This window comes from Citrus sinensis, chromosome 9, assembly GCF_022201045.2.
Source record: "Citrus sinensis cultivar Valencia sweet orange chromosome 9, DVS_A1.0, whole genome shotgun sequence".
NCBI classification, from domain to species: Eukaryota; Viridiplantae; Streptophyta; class Magnoliopsida; order Sapindales; family Rutaceae; genus Citrus; species Citrus sinensis.
In genome coordinates, this window is record NC_068564.1 from 2254290 (window position 1) to 2272166 (window position 17877).

Below are 17877 nucleotides of genomic sequence, written 5' to 3' on the forward strand. Positions count from 1 at the left end.
AAATTGATGGAAATTCAATTCCATTAAACTTAGGTGGCGTTTGTTTTTTTGTCTAAAATCTGAATAGACCTGAATTAGTCTAAATTCTGAATAGATCTGAATATCTTAATCTGAATAATATGTTTATTTTTTCGTCTGAATCGCGGAAAATAAGTATGAAGTTGTTTGTTTTTTTCAACTTAAAAAGCTGAAAATATGTACTTTTACATTTATATCCTTATTAAATTTGAATGTCAAATAAATAATATATTAAATACCACAATATTTTAACATTTATAACTAAAACTATATTCAAGTGAATACATAATTATTTTAGAATTTTAATATATAAAATACCATAAATTTCAAATTTTATCGTATATAATATAAGAAAGAAAAATATGAATATTTTTATGTGGGGTAAATGTCTATGGGTGAGTTTTGGGATAGACATGAAAAATAAATTATAAAACAAAGATATTTTTTATATTAGCAAGTAATTGATTTAATTAATATTTCTTCATTAAGTAAAAAGTCAAAAAAATTGATTTTTTTATTAAGTCAAAATTATCAAAAAAATATCATTAAGTTATAAAAACAAACACCTTTAATTAACTTAATTAATTAAGTTAAGTCATTTTAAATCATTAAGTTAAAAAACAAACGCCATCTTAATCCAACCAAATAATAAAAAATATAAAAGAAATTAAATTCTTTTCCTCTCCTCACTTCTCCACCCCCAAGCAAACATGGCCTAAGTGTCCGCTAAATCAAGCATGAAGGCTCTCAGCGAAAACATTTTTCACGCAATACCAAGCACATGCAACTTCTATTGACTCAAATCAGTTTTCTACAATATAAATAAATTAAATTGTATTTGATCAAAATCGTAAAAATACATTTGTTACTGCCTTTTTAAATAATAAGGTTTTGATGGTTGATCATTGCAACCTAATCATTGGCAGATAAAAATATCCAACTCATTTCGTCCACTATGCCAGCTCATGTAATATTGCAAATCGAGGGAGTTACCCGTCAATACATTGCATGCAAGGACAAAATCGTCATCTCGACACCACTCAAACTCCATCCAATCGGAAGTAAGCCACCATTTGAAAAATCCTTTGAGCTCTAGCGCGTAACAAGAGTCAATGTGTCACCCAACCGCGCAAAACCTCCACCACCTCCGTCCTAGACCACCCGGTTCTCATCCTAAATCCCCAAAATACCCCTTCCCATGCTTCAAAAAAGGTAAAGAGTTAAAAAAATGCAATGCCATCGCCCATTATTTAACGTGTCGTCAACTTGTCGGGCCCAAACGACACCGTCTCGTGCAAGCTCATCATCATTTTCCACGCGCCGCACACTCACCCTGTCGTCTCTACTCATTACAACCAAAAAGCTTAGACCAAAGAGAAGATTGAAATTTCGTTGTAAATTAAACAAATCAATGCCTCTTTCTTCATCGACTGGTGGCGCTGGTGGCGGTGATGGTGATGGTAACGGCTCTCTTCGTAGATTCAAACTAAACGAATCAACTTTCTTGGCCTCACTCATGCCGAAAAAAGAAATCGGCGCTGATCGCTTCGTGGAGGCCAATCCTCAGTTCGATGGCCGCGGCGTCGTTATTGCGATTTTCGGTATTGAAATTTATTTTATCTTACTCTGTTCCGTTCAATTGAAATCAGTTGCCTACTCACTGTTTAGTAGAAAAATAAACGAAAGTAAAAAAAATAAAAATAGAAATGCTAAGTAAAGTTTTGGTAGTGAAATCGATTACTATTTGTCTGTTTGCTGGAAAAGAGAAGAAAAATAAACGAAAGTAAAATGATGTTGTTGATTTCCCGTGCCGCTGCAATCCAGCAGTTGTTGTGATTTGCTGTCCGTCCAACAATTCAGTTGACTCCTCTCATGCTTAAGTTTATTTTGAAACTTTAAGATAAGTTGGTAGTTTCAATAAATGAATTTGACATATTATTGCAGAGCTAGTTATAGACTTTGTTGGGGTGTTGATATCAATTGCTTGTTTTCTCTTTGATAGAAAAAGAAAGAAATTTGTCTTGTCATAGGTTTTTGGAGTTGAAATCAAATACTTATTAGTAGACCTCTGGTGGCGATTTTTGTAATTGAAGTCAAATACTCCTCTGCAAGGCAGAAAAGAATAGAAAAATTATATCTAATCTAATGTGATTTCATGGTATTTGTGTTTTCAGATTCTGGTGTGGACCCCGCTGCTGCTGGTTTGCAGGTGACATCAGATGGGAAGCCAAAGATCTTGGATGTTATTGACTGGTAATTTGTTAATAATAAACAATTTGTAAGATTATGTTTTAGCTTTAGCAGAAGCTTCTTCATCATTATTATTGTTCTTACTTTGGTTGTTACTGTTGTTTTCAGTACTGGTAGTGGAGATATTGATACATCAACTGTGATCAAGGCTGATTCTGATGGTTGTATCCGTGGAGCTTCTGGTCAGTCACATTAAATTTCATTTCATTCTTCACTATGCATATAAATTCTGAACTCAAAGCGTTTTTTTTTTAATTTCTTGGTTTTTTTTTAATGAAATTATGGGGTATGGATTGATTGCAAAATTTCGATACAGGGGCTACTCTGGTTGTTAATTCATCATGGAAAAACCCTTCTGGTGAATGGCATGTGGGTTACAAATTAGTGTATGAATTATTTACAGAATCACTGACTTCTCGTTTGAAGGTGAGCAATGATCTTGATTACATTGATTGGTTGAAATCTTTTAACTGGATTCTCAATAACCAAGTTTTCTGTCTTTGCCCTATAATGTTTACTTTGCAGAGTGAAAGAAAGAAAAAGTGGGAAGAGAAGAATCAGGAAGCAATCGCCAAAGCTGTAAAGCATCTTGATGAATTCAATCAGGTTGTTGAAGTGCTTGGGTTAATCTAGTTACATTTGTTAGAGTTTGGAAGTTTTTGGTATATCTAGTCTCTTAGTCTTTCATTTTGAAGTTTGTTGAGTATGATACTCATATGCAGAATCTCAATAAATTGTTGGAAATTATTTTGGAGTCCCTTTTACTGTCAGATACGTTTTTGGAAGCTTGATCATTTGTCTAAATTTATTTTGTTCAAGTTTTTATACTGAAACTGTAACTTTCACAGAAATAATTATCATTTTCATGTGCAATTTTTTCAATTTTCTTGTTACTTAGAACTTCATAATTTTGCCAGCTGGCATTCTTTTACTCAGTGTGGTTATATCACATATGCTATTGCTTTTCTATTCCTGCACATCACTCATAGTAATATCCTTTTTCCCAGAAACACAAGAAGGTGGAGGATGGAAAATTGAAAAGGGTTCGTGAAGATCTCCAAAACAGAGTTGATATACTACGTAAGCAGGCTGAGGTGTGCCTCTAGAATGTTGATTTACTTCTCTCTCTCTCTCTCTCTCTCTCTTTCTCTTTCTCTGTCTCTGTCTCTGTCTCTAAGGTAAATGTTTCTATATTCTAGAGCTATGATGACAAAGGACCTGTTGTTGATGCTGTGGTATGGCATGATGGAGAAGTATGGAGGGTTGCACTTGACACACAGAGTCTTGAGGATGAGCCAGATCATGGGAAACTTGCTGACTTTGCTCCGCTTACTAATTATAAGTACGTATGGTGATTTTGAGTATGAGAGGTGGTTGAAAAGTTTTGCTAGACTCTACATATGCAAAGAGAATGCTGTATTAGTAAGCAATAGAAATGTTCTTTATGTAGATAGGCTCAGTAATAATCCCAGATTTGAATCCAGTGCACATGAGTAGGGATTTCCGCATTTTAAGAAAAGAAGGGATGTTCCAAATTCAAACTACTCGTGTTCTAGAGTCCTGTCATTTTCATTTTACAAATTGAAATTCATTTTGATTTAGTTCATAAGGTACATATCTATCTTGACAATTGTGGATAACTATCATAAAACTACCCTTACAGGACTGAACGGAAGCATGGCGTGTTTAGCAAATTAGATGCTTGTACATTTGTTGCTAACGTGTATGATGAGGGAAATGTCTTAAGTATTGTTACGGATAGTTCCCCTCATGGCACTCATGTTGCTGGTATAGCTACTGCATTTAACCCTGAGGTACCTATATTTAATTTGATCTGCTTTGTGATATTCGTTCCCAGTGAAGCATTCTTGACATTTGTGGTTGTTTTTAGGAGCCTTTGTTGAATGGAATAGCTCCTGGGGCACAGTTAATATCTTGTAAAATTGGAGACACCCGCTTAGGTTCAATGGAGACAGGAACTGGCTTGACAAGGGCATTCATAGCTGCTGTGGAGGTTTGTGATAGTTTATCTGAAAAGAAAAAAGACATTTGTAATAAGATTTCTCTTTGACAAGGGTTGCAGCTTTAGCATTTTGCAGTAAATGCTGAATACATCTAAGCATGAGAACATATATTGTGATAGTTGATCCAAATGTATGCATATATGTTTGCTTGAACTGTAAGGTATTATTGTATGCTATATCACATAATTATGACCATTACTCAATACTTTATGCAGCATAAATGTGATCTCATCAATATGAGTTATGGAGAGCCTACATTACTGCCAGACTATGGGCGCTTCATTGATCTGGTGAATGAAGTATGTACTTAAAACCTGCTTCATCTCCAATAACAGTCTGTTTCCGTAATTTTTCTTTCATGCTCTAATATTGTGAGGATTTCGCTTATATTTTTTTTCCCTTTTCCCTAAACTTAGGCTGTGAATAAACACCGTCTGGTTTTTGTGAGTAGTGCCGGCAACAGTGGGCCAGCACTGAACACTGTTGGTGCACCTGGGGGTACCTCTTCAAGCATTATAGCAGTTGGTGCATATGTCTCTCCTGCAATGGCTGCTGGTGCTCACTGTGTTGTTGAACCTCCCAGTGAAGGTCTCGAGTATACTTGGTATGTTAACTTAAATTAGTCTGACTTTGACATAGAAAAAAAATCTTGCTCTCTGGTGCCTTCAGGTCATTCTGGTCTGAATTTGGATCATGTATAGATAAATTGTTTAAATGGAATACAGGTCAAGCCGAGGTCCAACGGCTGATGGTGATTTAGGAGTCTGCATAAGTGCTCCTGGTGGAGCTGTTGCTCCTGTCTCTACATGGACTCTTCAAAGACGCATGCTCATGAATGGGACATCAATGGCATCTCCTTCCGCATGTGGGGGAATTGCATTGCTTATTAGTGCAATGAAGGTTATTTTTGTTTCCCTGATTTTTTTTTTTTTGACGTACATTTTGTTTTGGTTAATGCTTTTGGCATTGTTTGAGCTAACATGTATGAATCTGACCAGAGTTCCTCTTGTCTAATTTGTAGGCCAATGCCATCCCTGTGAGTCCATACACAGTGAGAAAGGCTGTCGAGAATACTTCAGTTCCCATAGGTGCTTTGGCAGAAGATAAGTTGTCTACAGGACATGGGCTTTTGCAAGTTGACAAGTTAGATTTTCTACTCCCTTCCTTCGCTCTTTCACGCAGGAAATGAAATTTTATAATTTGTAATCCTAATCTTGACCACCCTTTACTTCACAGGGCATATGAATATGTTCAGCAGTATGGCAATGTTCCATGTGTTTCATATCAAATAAAAATCAATCAGTCTGGAAAATTAAGTAAGTTTAGAATCTTCCCATCCCCAAGCCTTCTGACAAACTGCACGGAATATGAACTTCTGCAGGTCTATATTTTATATGCCTATAAAATTCCAAGAGTTGGTCATCTGTTAACCCTATAATTTGTGTGCTATGACAGTGTAGATGATGGACATTCTACTTAAAGGGAAACTTTTGATTTGCCTATTTTTTGTTTTTGTAATCATGACCAGATTTTTACTGCTCTTTTCCTAGAATCTAGAGTTCTAGTTGATTTTAGTTATCTGATCAATGACATACACTGATGATTTCAATGCCTTTATTTGTAACTGCAGCTCCAACGTATCGAGGCATCTACCTAAGGGATGCTGGTGCTTCCCAACAATCTACTGAGGTAGGTTTTTCATAGGATTCTGATTTTATCTGGGGAAAATTCTGTGTTCTTGAGCATTATAACTATCCATGTTCTTGAGCATTATAACTATCCATGATAGCTGCTCTGATCGTTTAAATTTGGTTTCTTTCTAGTAGTGAACCACTGAATTATCTTGAATTTTGTTCTCAAATATTTGACCCTAATTTCTGACAAATGCATTCAGTTTTTATGGTTCCAAAAATCTTTTATGTCTTGTCCATACAACTTGTTTGGAACTCTTTAGCTTACATCATCTGTGCACCACACATTATCTTCATGCTTCCAAGAGAAACTCCTCTTTAAAACCTAACTCCCAGGGTTTTTTTTTTTTAATTATACCTTAAAAACAACAACTATGCAACTTCTTGGTGAGTCTTGGCTTTGTTCTAGTCAAATTTTCTGTTTTGGAAAAATCTAAAGCAGTAGAATTTTCCGGTGTGTTTTATCTAAAATATGGCACATGAATTGCATATGATCAAGCAGCTGCATATTGATCATTGCATCAACCACTTGAGTTTTTATTATTTGCTGAACAAAATCCCCAGTGAGGCATAACAAAAGTTATTGTAAACAGAGATAATTTTTAACAAAAAATGGAGGTACTGTGTAATTTCATTTTTAAATTCATAGTTCTTTTACAACAATTGGAATTTGCATGAATTGTTCGTTCAACTGAGTTTACTTACATTTTACAAAAAGTATCCATCTCTAATTATTTCAATGAGAGGATCATGGAAAAGTTCCTGCTCAAGTGTTCATATTTTTAACTGCATTTAACTTTGAAATTAGCTCTGAAAGTAAATATTATTATTAACAGTGGACGGTGCAAGTTGAACCAAAGTTTCATGAAGATGCAAGTAATTTAGAGGAACTGGTTCCCTTTGAGGAATGTATCGAGTTACATTCTACTGATAAGGCAGTTTTGAGGGCTCCTGAATACCTACTTCTCACTCACAATGGTCGCAGCTTCAAGTTAGTTGGCATAACTTCTCTATACTTTCATATTATTAACCGTAGACATGTTCAGGTTGTAACATTTGACAATGACGCTTTGTGGATTTTACCTATATTTTTTTGTCAGAAGAATTGCTTGTTAGGCATTGGGATTTGTGATGTGTACTTCGATGATTTTAGTCCTTTGTCAAGGCTATATAATGAATTAAAGGGAACTGTTTAACGATCTGAAGGGCTTGCTTGATAAGCTTGAATGCCAGAGTTACCAGCATATGGATGCTGAGGCAATAAGCACATGCACGCATGCACACTTATGTAGATACACATGCATTGATACATGTAAACTATCTCTAACCGAAGCACATGCTATATTCATCTAGCTATATGGGCTTTGTCTTCTCCTCTTACTTTCTTATTGTCATATATCATGAACATTTAAAGATTCTGAGGTAAGATTTTTGGATGTTTTTTATTGGGTTCTGATGCAGAAAATAATTTATGCTTTTAACAAAAAATTCTTCTTACATTGTTCCAGTGTAGTGGTGGATCCTACGAATCTTGAGGATGGTCTACATTATTATGAAATCTATGGAATTGATTGCAAAGCACCTGGGCGTGGCCCTCTTTTTAGAATTCCTGTTACCATTATAAAGCCTACAGCTGTAGTGAAACGGCCTCCACTTGTCTCATTTTCAAGGATGTCATTCTTACCAGGTTATTTTTTTACTGGCTTTGAACCATTTGAATTAAATTCGAGTCAGTCTTTGGGCATACCTTTCTTTGATTGGTTATGTGTGTGCATGTTCATTATATTTGCGCTCACAGCTACTAGTTGTCATGTAAATAAAAATGAAACTTAAACCCTAATGTAGAGCTAAATAGATTCAAAGGCTATTAAAGGTACTTGAGCTGGTTTTTAATGCCATATGAGATGTGGAGAAAGTATTTCATTAGATCCCCAAGGGTCTGGCTAGAAATCATAAAAATACAGTGTTGGAAAATTGTATGGATGTTTAAAAGTAAAGAGCTTAAGGTGACTAAAAATTGTCTGGAAGGATATCATGAAAAAAATTTACTTGAATAGGCTCACTCTGAGGCAGGCTAACTGGACTTTAGTCTGCTGCTGGTTGCTATCCTTGACTTTTGGAACTTAATTCTTTCTTCTTTGCTTTGATGGACCGCTTGAATAGGCCAAATAGAACGGAGATTTATAGAGGTGCCACTTGGTGCTACTTGGGTTGAGGCAACCATGCGGACATCCGGGTTTGATACGACTCGGCGCTTTTTTGTTGACACCGTTCAGGTACAGCTTGCAGTGAAAACTTATTTCTGGTTGTCTGGCCCTGGTTTTAATTGTCAACTACTGTAATGTACAGGTTTGTCCACTGCAAAGGCCTCTTAAGTGGGAGAATGTTGTGACATTTTCTTCTCCAGTTTCCAAAAACTTTGCCTTCCCTGTGGTGGGTGGCCAGACAATGGAATTAGCAATAGCTCAGTTTTGGTCAAGTGGAATGGGAAGTCATGAAACCACTATTGTGGACTTTGAGGTAGCAAAACTTGTATCGGATTCTTCAGAATTTTATTTAGTTGGGGTTAGGGTTATCCTTTTGCTTTAACTTTCTTAGTTCTCACCTGTTGTGTTTTTTTTTTTTTGGGTTATTTTATTGATGTTGCTGTGGAAAATGTCTTGGCTCTCATTTTTTAATTTTCTACTCTTTGTTTTTTTTAACTTTCAGTTTTCTTGAATTTATACATTCATTTACTTACATTTCCCTTCCTTTATTTACTTGTTGACTTCCTATATAATTGTTAGATTGAATTTCATGGAATTGCTGTCAATAAAGATGAAGTGCTGCTTGATGGAAGTGAAGCACCTGTTAGGATTGATGCTGAAGCCCTATTAACATCCGAGAGACTTGCTCCTGCTGCTGTTCTTAATAAGGTAAAGTAGATTTCTTTATTTAGATCTAGATGATGCGATCATTTACCTGTATGTGTTTTTATTAATTTCTACTAGTGGTTTTCATATCTATGCTTACAGGTCATTCATTTTGCGTTTGTTTCATTTTCAGATTAGAGTTCCATGTCGACCCATAGAAACTAAACTTACAGTGCTTCCAACCAATCGTGATAAACTTCCCTCAGGCAAACAGATCCTAGCACTGACATTAACGTAGGTTATTTATTACTTTACACTTTTTCTGCTGCGTTTGGCTGCACTTCAAGCTATAATCAGTTGTTATCTTTTTTTTTCCTGCAGTTACAAGTTTAAACTGGAGGATGGTGCTGAAGTGAAACCTCAGATTCCATTGCTTAACAATCGCATTTACGACACTAAATTTGAGTCTCAGTTTTATATGATTTCTGACACAAACAAGGTACTTCACCAAATAATTAAATTTTTAGTCACTAGTTACTCGAGGAAAGCTGAGAGAACATATGTGCTCTCAAGAAATTTAGTTGTTCGTGGCAGTGAATTGATATTTTTGTCAAATATAAATTCTTTGAGATGAAGATGGTCTATTATTCGGAAGAATTCCATTTTCAGTAATTAGAATGATGTGGCAATAGGTCAGATACATTATTTTGTGCCCTTTTTTTTCAACTGCACACTTGGTATTTTTATTTTTAATCACGCACATCAGATTCTCTATTTTCTTTTGATTTTCTTCCTTGCAGCGTGTGTACGCACAGGGTGATGTTTACCCAGATTATTCAAAACTTCCGAAGGGTGATTATAATTTACAGCTTTATCTGAGGTATGAGCCATTTTCTGCGGCAGGAAACATGATTTTCCTCTTTCTCTTAAGTTACCGACTATATTGAGATTTAATTTTTCTTCCTTGATTTGGTTCTTCAGATTCTTTGTTAATCTTTCCGAAGTAAAAAAATGGTTTTATCTAAAAGAAGTTCTGAATACCGCAACTAATCATGCAGTTGTCACTCATTTATTGCAAATTGTGTGTACTTTTAGAACATAAAACTAGGTCTTGGTTGTATTGAGATTTAATTTTGCTTCCTTGTGGTTCTTCAGATTCTTTCTTAATCTTTCCGAAGAAAAAAATGGTTTTATCTAAAAGAAGTTCTGAATACCACAACTAATCATGCAGTTGTCACTCATTTATTGCAAATTGTGTGTACTTTTAGAACATAAAACTAGGTCTTGGTTGTGAAACTGGACTTCAGGACTTGTATTACAGTTAGCAAGTGTCAGTAGTTTTAAACTTCATCTAGATATATATTTGAATGAAGAAAAACCTCATCTAGACATATACGCCTTTCTCTCATGGTAAGTATCTTTTTTCAGGCACGACAACGTACAATATCTGGAAAAGATGAAACAGCTGGTGCTGTTCATTGAAAGAAAACTGGAGGAGAAGGTAGGGAATCATGTTCTTAAAGTTTCAATGCCATGGTCTTGATATGCTCTGTTTCAGTGGTTTGAAAACTCTGATTGACATTATTTGTGATCATTGTATCACATTGCTTCCAATATTAGTATGGTTGCGAATGGGAATTCCAATTGATTGGATAAATTTCTATTTTCTGCTTTATAAAACACATTAAAATACAGAGCAAGTCTCCAGTATGCCAATGAATATAAAAAAAAGCCTATTATATAACATCTACCGGGTTCATATTTGTGGTTGTAGGTGAATAGATGGACTTACACGTTCGCAATTTGTTGAGACTTATGGTCTAATCTAGTATGATAATTAACATGTGTAACTGAAATGTAACTGAAAATTTGGCACATTTAATTTTTTGTTTGCCAAGGCTGTATTTCATACCTATGAGAGATTGTAAGTTTTGAGTACCCTTCAACAATTTCACTGTTTTATTTCTAATCCAGGATGTCATTCGATTGAGCTTTTTCTCTCAACCTGATGGCCCTATTATGGGCAATGGTACCTACAAATCCTCCATTTTAGTTCCAGGGTATGTCTGGGGCCTCTCTACTATGTTTCAATTTTGTCTCGTACATATTTTAACTAAACCATTTTCTGGTAGGAAAAAAGAAGCATTCTATCTGAGCCCACCAGGAAAAGACAAGCTCCCCAAGGTAAATGTAAACTTCAAAGCAAATTGATTTCAAATTTTGTTGCAGTAGATATTTAAGAATATACTCAAATCTTTTGCAGAACTCTCCGCAAGGATCTATATTGCTTGGAGCAATCTCCTATGGAAAGCTATCATTTCAAGGCCAGGAAGGGGGGAAAAACCCACAGAAAAACCCTGTTTCTTATGAAATTGCATACATAGTGCCACCTAATAAGGTTTTAACAGTGCTACCTTGTATTTCGCCTTTCCTATATGACTCATGATTTCGGAATGGTCTTAGGGAGCGTCATTGATTTGCAATAGTGGTCCTCTAGCTGAAAATAGTGTGTATTTTCTTTTCTTGTTTTGCTCATCAATTTATTTGTTTGTAGTAAATTTGCTGTTATACTTTGTTGACAGCTTGATGAGGACAAAGGAAAAGGTTCTCCAACTGGCACTAAAACTGTTTCCGAGCGTTTAGAAGAGGAGGTATTTTACTCTCTCTGAAGAACTCTGTAATATGGATGTATTATATATATTTTTTAACTTGGTTTTTGGCGCATATGGATAGAAGTTGTCATGATGTGTATCATATGGTCTGTTCACTTTCTACTCAAATAAACTGCATTTGTTAAGATTTATTTCACAATACGATATAAACATTTAGATTTGAAGAAACATCAAACAGTTTCCAAAACTATATTAAATAAATGTAAATTTAAGAGCTTAATTTCAGTTACTTGTACAATAATAGTTTTCATTTTGGAATTAGAGTTGTTTATGTGTTTGAATTTCAACTTTGCAAGGCATTGATCTGAAAACAAAAATTTCTTCTATAAGTTTGAGAAGCTATGATGTTTTTCTGATATAGAATTATTATTATTATTATTGGGGGTAAGTTATGATGTTTTTCTGATGTAGAATTATTATTATTATTATTTTTTTCTGGAGATTTCTAGTTTTGATGTTAAAAACTCACAAGTTAGAACATTTGATTGGATGATGAATTTTGTACATCCTGTTGGTGTTAAAAAGGACTATTATCTTTTTCAATGCAAAGGATGTACATTATAATTTCTATTAACATTGAGGTGTTTCCTCTGTCTTCTTTTACTTCTCGTTCTCCTTGTTGGGTCCTTGAGAAAGTGAAAAAGAAAATGAGAGCCTTCAAATGCATTTGTCAAAAAGCGTGAACTAGAAAATGTGTAGTTATTTGATATATAAATTAAAAACCGAATTAGCTGTTAGTTTTTAATATTGCTTTGAGGTAGCTACAGTCTTCCATATCATTGCATCTATCTGAGGTTCCGGTAATATGTATTGTTGCACACTGATGCATATGGTTTAGATTCTGGTTGCAAATATGTCTTTGACTCCTTGTACATTTGTATGGTTTTGCTATTGTTGTTGTTATTATTATTTTGGCAAACCTTCTGTTTCCTTCCTGTTGGACGCTCAGGTTTCATTTGTTATTATTGAAGATTTCTACAGCTACTGATGCTGGTTATGCATGTCAATCAGGTTCGAGATGCGAAGATGAAAGTATTGGGAAGCCTAAAACAAGAAACTGATGAAGAATGCTCAGACTGGAAAAAGTTGGCTGCCTCTCTTAAGGCAAGTGCTTTTCTTTATCATTTAGTAAGAAAAGGCGTTCATAATACCATTTGTAAGTATGGTTTATGCTATTTGTGGATGTCATGAAATGCTTTATTCTATGTTTCAATCATTTATTGAATGTTAAGGTTTTCCAAATTCCTTCACTGAAATCAGCTAGGGCAGTGCATGTGCCAATTTATGTCTTCTTCATATCAGAATCTCCAGTAACTCACTTGTTTGGCATTTAATGAATTTAGCTTGGCAGATTTTGCAAATGCTCTAGCAGTGAGCAAAGTTGAAGAATCGTGTTCTTTCTCTTTGGTTTCACTATTGAATTTTTGAGGATGAAATTTCTCTTTGCAATTTCTTGTTACTTTCAAGATATGATGCGACCATCTTCTTTTGATTTTTGGAGTTTTTCTAGTTATCTTAGGCTTTAGTTAGCAGTTTGGTCTTTGGTATTGCTTTGAAATTGTCCAATATGATGTATACTTATTTTTCATGGCAGTCTGAATACCCAAAATACACCCCATTGCTTGCTAAGATCTTGGAGGGTTTGCTTTCTCGAAGTAATGTTGGGGACAAAATCCACCACTATGAAGAAGTAAGTTCTATGACGAGCATATTGCCAATTTTAATGTACTATTATCTTACTCTTTATTCATTCTATCAAAGTCATATCTGTCTATGGAGATAAGCAAGTGAATACACGATTCAAGTTGTCTTCTGAGAGAGAAACTACAATGCTCTTTGAGCAGTGCTTTGGTGTTGTGCTCTTAAAGCATGAATTTTATGGATGAATCTTAATGGAATCTAAGACTGATTTCCTTGTTCCCTTGTGATTGTTTTTGTAGTCTCATAGAAAATCAGTACTTCTCAGAACTATAAAAGGATGTACTTTTCCTTTTTGAAACTGCTTATACGAATTTTCATGCTTTCCATTTCTGTCCCAGATACGATGGGTCCAGTGAAATTAGCCATCAAACTTGCACTTATGGGTTAAAACTTTGCAGGTTATTGATGCAGCAAATGAGGTAGTTGATAGTATTGACCAAGATGAGTTGGCAAAATTCTTTTCTCAGAAAAGTGATCCTGAAGATGAGGAGACAGAGGTATGCATCCTCTATGCTCTCTCTCGCTTTTTCCTTTTGTGTCTTTAACAAGTTGTTAATATTCTGGCTTTGTTAGCCAATATTTTATTCCTTTAGCTGGTAATGTTGTTATAAGAAGTTTGTTGTTTGCATTCGGTTTTTGTTTGAGTTGGCGACAACTAATTACACCATTTCTCCTTTAATGATAGAAAATCAAGAAAAAGATGGAGACAACCCGTGACCAGTTAGCGGAGGCCCTTTACCAAAAAGCACTAGCAATGTTGGAGATTGAATCATTGAAGGTAGAGCAGATTGCTTTTTTGTCATAGTATTCTTGCGCATTGCCAGACATCCTTATATTCAAAAAATTGTATTTGTGACTGTGCTTTTGTTTAGTCATGTGCCTTGCACATTGAGGGGTGTGTTAGAGCTTTAACATTAGTGTTAAGCCTTTAGATATTAAGTTTTAGCTTCTGAATTATGTGGCAACTTAGCGCATAACACCCCAGGGATTAATGCACAATGGAGATAATTCAATCACAGTTACTACGACATGGAAGTTATTGTGTTGTCCACTAAGTGTTTTTGACTATTTACCTGTTACTACTAGTTTGTTTGGTCATGCTTGTATGTATGCATACGTGTCTATGCCTTTTTTGTCGATTAAGAAATTATAAACTTTCACATGCCCCATTTAAAAATGAACATGATACTTTGATTTACGGGTATAATAACCTTATTATCATCCCAGGGTGAGAAGTCGGGGGCTGAAGCTGCAACCGAAGGCACAACAGATGTGGACAAGACCAGTGACAGCCAGCCAGATTTGTTTGAAGAAAACTTCAAAGAATTGAAGAAATGGGCTGATGTGAAGTCCCCTAAATATGGTTCCCTCTTAGTGCTGCGTGAAAAACGATGTGGAAGGTTGGGAACAGCGCTGAAGGTAGTTTTGACACATTGGTCCAGCTCTCTCCATCTGGGAATTTTATTGGACTTTAATTTCAAGCTCGTTTTATATTTCCAACTATATTAACATTTATTTTAGGCAGGCATGGCAACCGTAGCCTTTATGTTGTGAAGCCATTCAGCATAATAGTCGCGTTGTGTAGCCATAACTTTTGGCCTTTTAACGTAATTTAATCATATTATGGCGCAGGTATTGGGTGACATAATTCAAGATGATTCAGAGCCTCCCAAGAAGAAGCTCTATGAACTGAAAATTTCTTTGCTTGAGGAGTTGGGGTGGAGTCATTTGACAACATATGAGAAACTGTGGATGCACGTGCGATTCCCGCCAAGCTTGCCTCTTTTCTAGGGACTAGGATGGCTATGTTCTAAAGTTCAGACTTCATACAGAATAAATAGGGAAAAGCCAATGTTTAACATCATTTCAATTGTTCAATAACTTGTACGTGGGTAGTTGGTCATAAATATTTTGGGCAGTGGTCATATAAAAGATTCAATTGAGAAATGTTGCCTAAAGTCGTGAATGGAGCCCTGCGTTTTCAGCTTCATTCATACCATCTCTCACATGCAACTGACACCGTTTCTAGCCTGAACAAAGTGATTATACTTTCTCTTTTCAGCAAGAAAAAGTTTCAAGAAACAGACCACTTAGTTCAATTAGCTAGCTCTCTACCGTATCACGATTATTCTGAGGACTAAGAAAAAATTACCCAGCAATATCACTATATTATATCCATAATTCGATCTGTCTGCTTAAATGCTAAGGTGAAAGGGGCTTTTGCAATGTGGGGATTGAGTACAATGTATCTTGTTTGTGAGTCGGTAGTGGCTTAGTGGATGTAGAATAAAATTGTGATTGTAACAGACTAAGGTATCGATTGCGGATGTGTTTATTTTTTTTCAAAAATCCAAATGGGCTTATATGAGTTGTTTTTTAATATCTAAATATAAGCAGTATTTTGTTTGTTTTTATAAATAAAAATACCTTAACTATGATTATTTGATATTTATGTTGCATAATCAAAACAAAAAACGGATTAGGTTTTATAATTCAAAAATAAGATATTCAATAGAGATATTTTTTTATATAATATTTACTTTATACAGATTTTTTCTATTTAGATAAAAATGTCACAAAAAATTGTTTTTTTTTTATTTAGATATAAAATATCTGAAATTAAATATAAATTATAAAAAACAAACAAGCGAATTTTAAAAAATTAAAATTAATAAAATTTTAAGCTTCACATGTGTCATCCCGTCACCTGATGGCGGATGGGACTCTTATCATTTAATTAATTTGACCAAAGTGTGTTGACTTTAGACAAAATGTAATACACCTTTTGTCTGACCATACGAAGCAATCGCTCTAAGGCCATTTTGAAACTTGGGGCTCACACACATTTCACTTATCTCAGTATGCTGTCAACCTTACGTCCTTTCATATTCACTGAATTTATGAAGCGGCACACATCAATTTCCTGTGATATATAACTAAGAAACTAATAAAAACAAATTATTGATCGAGGACTTATTTAGTCCATTTACTCTTTTGCCACCTAAAGTCATATGATTTTTGCGGGGTAAAAGCTTGTTTAGTCCCTATATTATGAGGTTAGTGTTCATTTAGTCCCTGTATTTTTAAAAACACCTCAAAACGTCCCTGCTACTAAATATTGACACTTATGCCATTATTTTTTATTATTTTAACTTGCTTTTACAATATTACATTTTTACAATAATGTTTCTTTTTTGGATATTAATAAAAAATTAAATTATCAAATTAAACTCAAAAATAAAATAAAAACAAAAAAGGTATATATTAATTTTTGTGGAAGCTCACGTATGTCTAAAAAATTAATATCGTAAAAAATTACATTATCAATTTTTTTAGAAAAATTAATATTTTAACTCAAGAGTGTGTTCCACAAAAATTAATATATATATATTTATTTTATTTTATTTTTTGGTGTTAAACTGATAATTTATTTTTTTCTTTTTAATAATGTCTAAAAAAATTATTATAATAGGGTTATTTTTTTTCTTTTTAATAATGCCTAAAAAATTATTATAATAGGGCAATATTATAAAAATAAGTTAAAATGAACAAAAGATAATGGCAAAAGTGTCAATAATTTAATGGTAGGGATGGTTTGAGGTATTTTTAAAAATATAAGGACTAAACGAGCACTAACTTCAAAATATAGGGACTAAACGAGCTTTTACCCGATTTTTGCGGGGTATGTAATTAACTATTGTACTTCAATATATTATTGTAAGTATAAATGGCAGCTAAAGTGTCTAAAGGAGAATTCTTTTTTTTTTTTTAATCAATCAACTGTAGTAAAATCGGCTTTAATAATTTTGTTTTATTAGCATAGCTATTAGCTAGATAATAATAATACCAATTAGAGCCTAGTAATTTTATTTCACAACGATTGCGATTTGTGAATGAAGAAGTTACAGCACCTTCCATACTTTAGAACTAGATGACAGTTAAAGAAGTAAGATTGTCAATTTCTCTCTATTGAAATTGATATATACCATTTACTCTTAGGGGCGGAGCTCAGGCGAAAATTCTACGGGGGGGCCAAATTTAAACTTCTAATTTTTATGTTATTATATATTAGTGATTTAGTGGGCTTGGCTGATTTGTTTCTTATTATTTTGATGCTATCATTAGTTGGCTTAACAGTAAAATTATAATATTATCTAATATATTAACTTTATACATTAATTGTGCAGAGGTCAATATGGACATTTTACACTAACTTTTCATATTTTATTTATAAACCCTAAATTTTTTTTAAAATTCTGCAAGGACCATGGCACCCTCTAGTCTTATATGGCCTTCGCCCCTATTTACTCCTTTACAATTTTCATAATATCTAAAAATCTCGTTGGCACGAAAAGTGTAAAAGAAAAGAGCGGTCAATAAGTCATTGTTTGATAATTTATCTTAGGAATATAAAATATAAATTTATTACAAGAATAAGAAAAATATATAATTATTAATTTTTTATTCACGCTGGAACATATATTTTATAATTTCTAGTACTCAAATTTCTTTAGTCAATTTTTATTGATATGATTTATTTAATTTATAATAAATATGAATAAAATTATATTTAAAAATAAAGATAATACTGTGAAATTATGCTACTGATGAATTATTTTAGATATTATTTAGATATTATGAAATTACAAGTGGTATTTGTAAATTACAG

General features: G+C 34.0%; 1 protein-coding gene across 2 annotated transcripts; it reads left to right on the forward strand.

Annotated features, from left to right (window-relative positions):
- Positions 1-1181: 1181 nt before the first annotated feature.
- Positions 1182-15198, forward strand: LOC102615091 (tripeptidyl-peptidase 2). Of its 2 annotated transcripts, XM_006490341.4 has the most exons (34): positions 1186-1619; positions 2193-2271; positions 2377-2450; positions 2585-2694; positions 2794-2874; positions 3276-3362; positions 3468-3610; positions 3932-4082; positions 4160-4282; positions 4508-4591; positions 4709-4896; positions 5018-5192; positions 5314-5435; positions 5529-5608; positions 5923-5981; positions 6820-6974; positions 7492-7670; positions 8147-8259; positions 8333-8503; positions 8770-8898; positions 9029-9129; positions 9217-9334; positions 9636-9715; positions 10264-10336; positions 10810-10895; positions 10968-11019; positions 11099-11233; positions 11418-11486; positions 12519-12611; positions 13102-13197; positions 13607-13705; positions 13894-13986; positions 14436-14627; positions 14841-15198. In XM_006490341.4, exons 1-34 carry the CDS (start codon positions 1247-1249, stop codon positions 14997-14999), a joined length of 4122 nt encoding a protein of 1373 aa, XP_006490404.1. In that variant the 5' UTR covers positions 1186-1246; the 3' UTR covers positions 15000-15198. The 2 variants fall into 2 exon arrangements, with proteins under 2 accessions (XP_015389507.1, XP_006490404.1); XM_015534021.3 differs by having other exon boundaries at positions 1182-1619; positions 10810-11019.
- The last annotated feature ends 2679 nt before the right edge of the window (positions 15199-17877 follow it).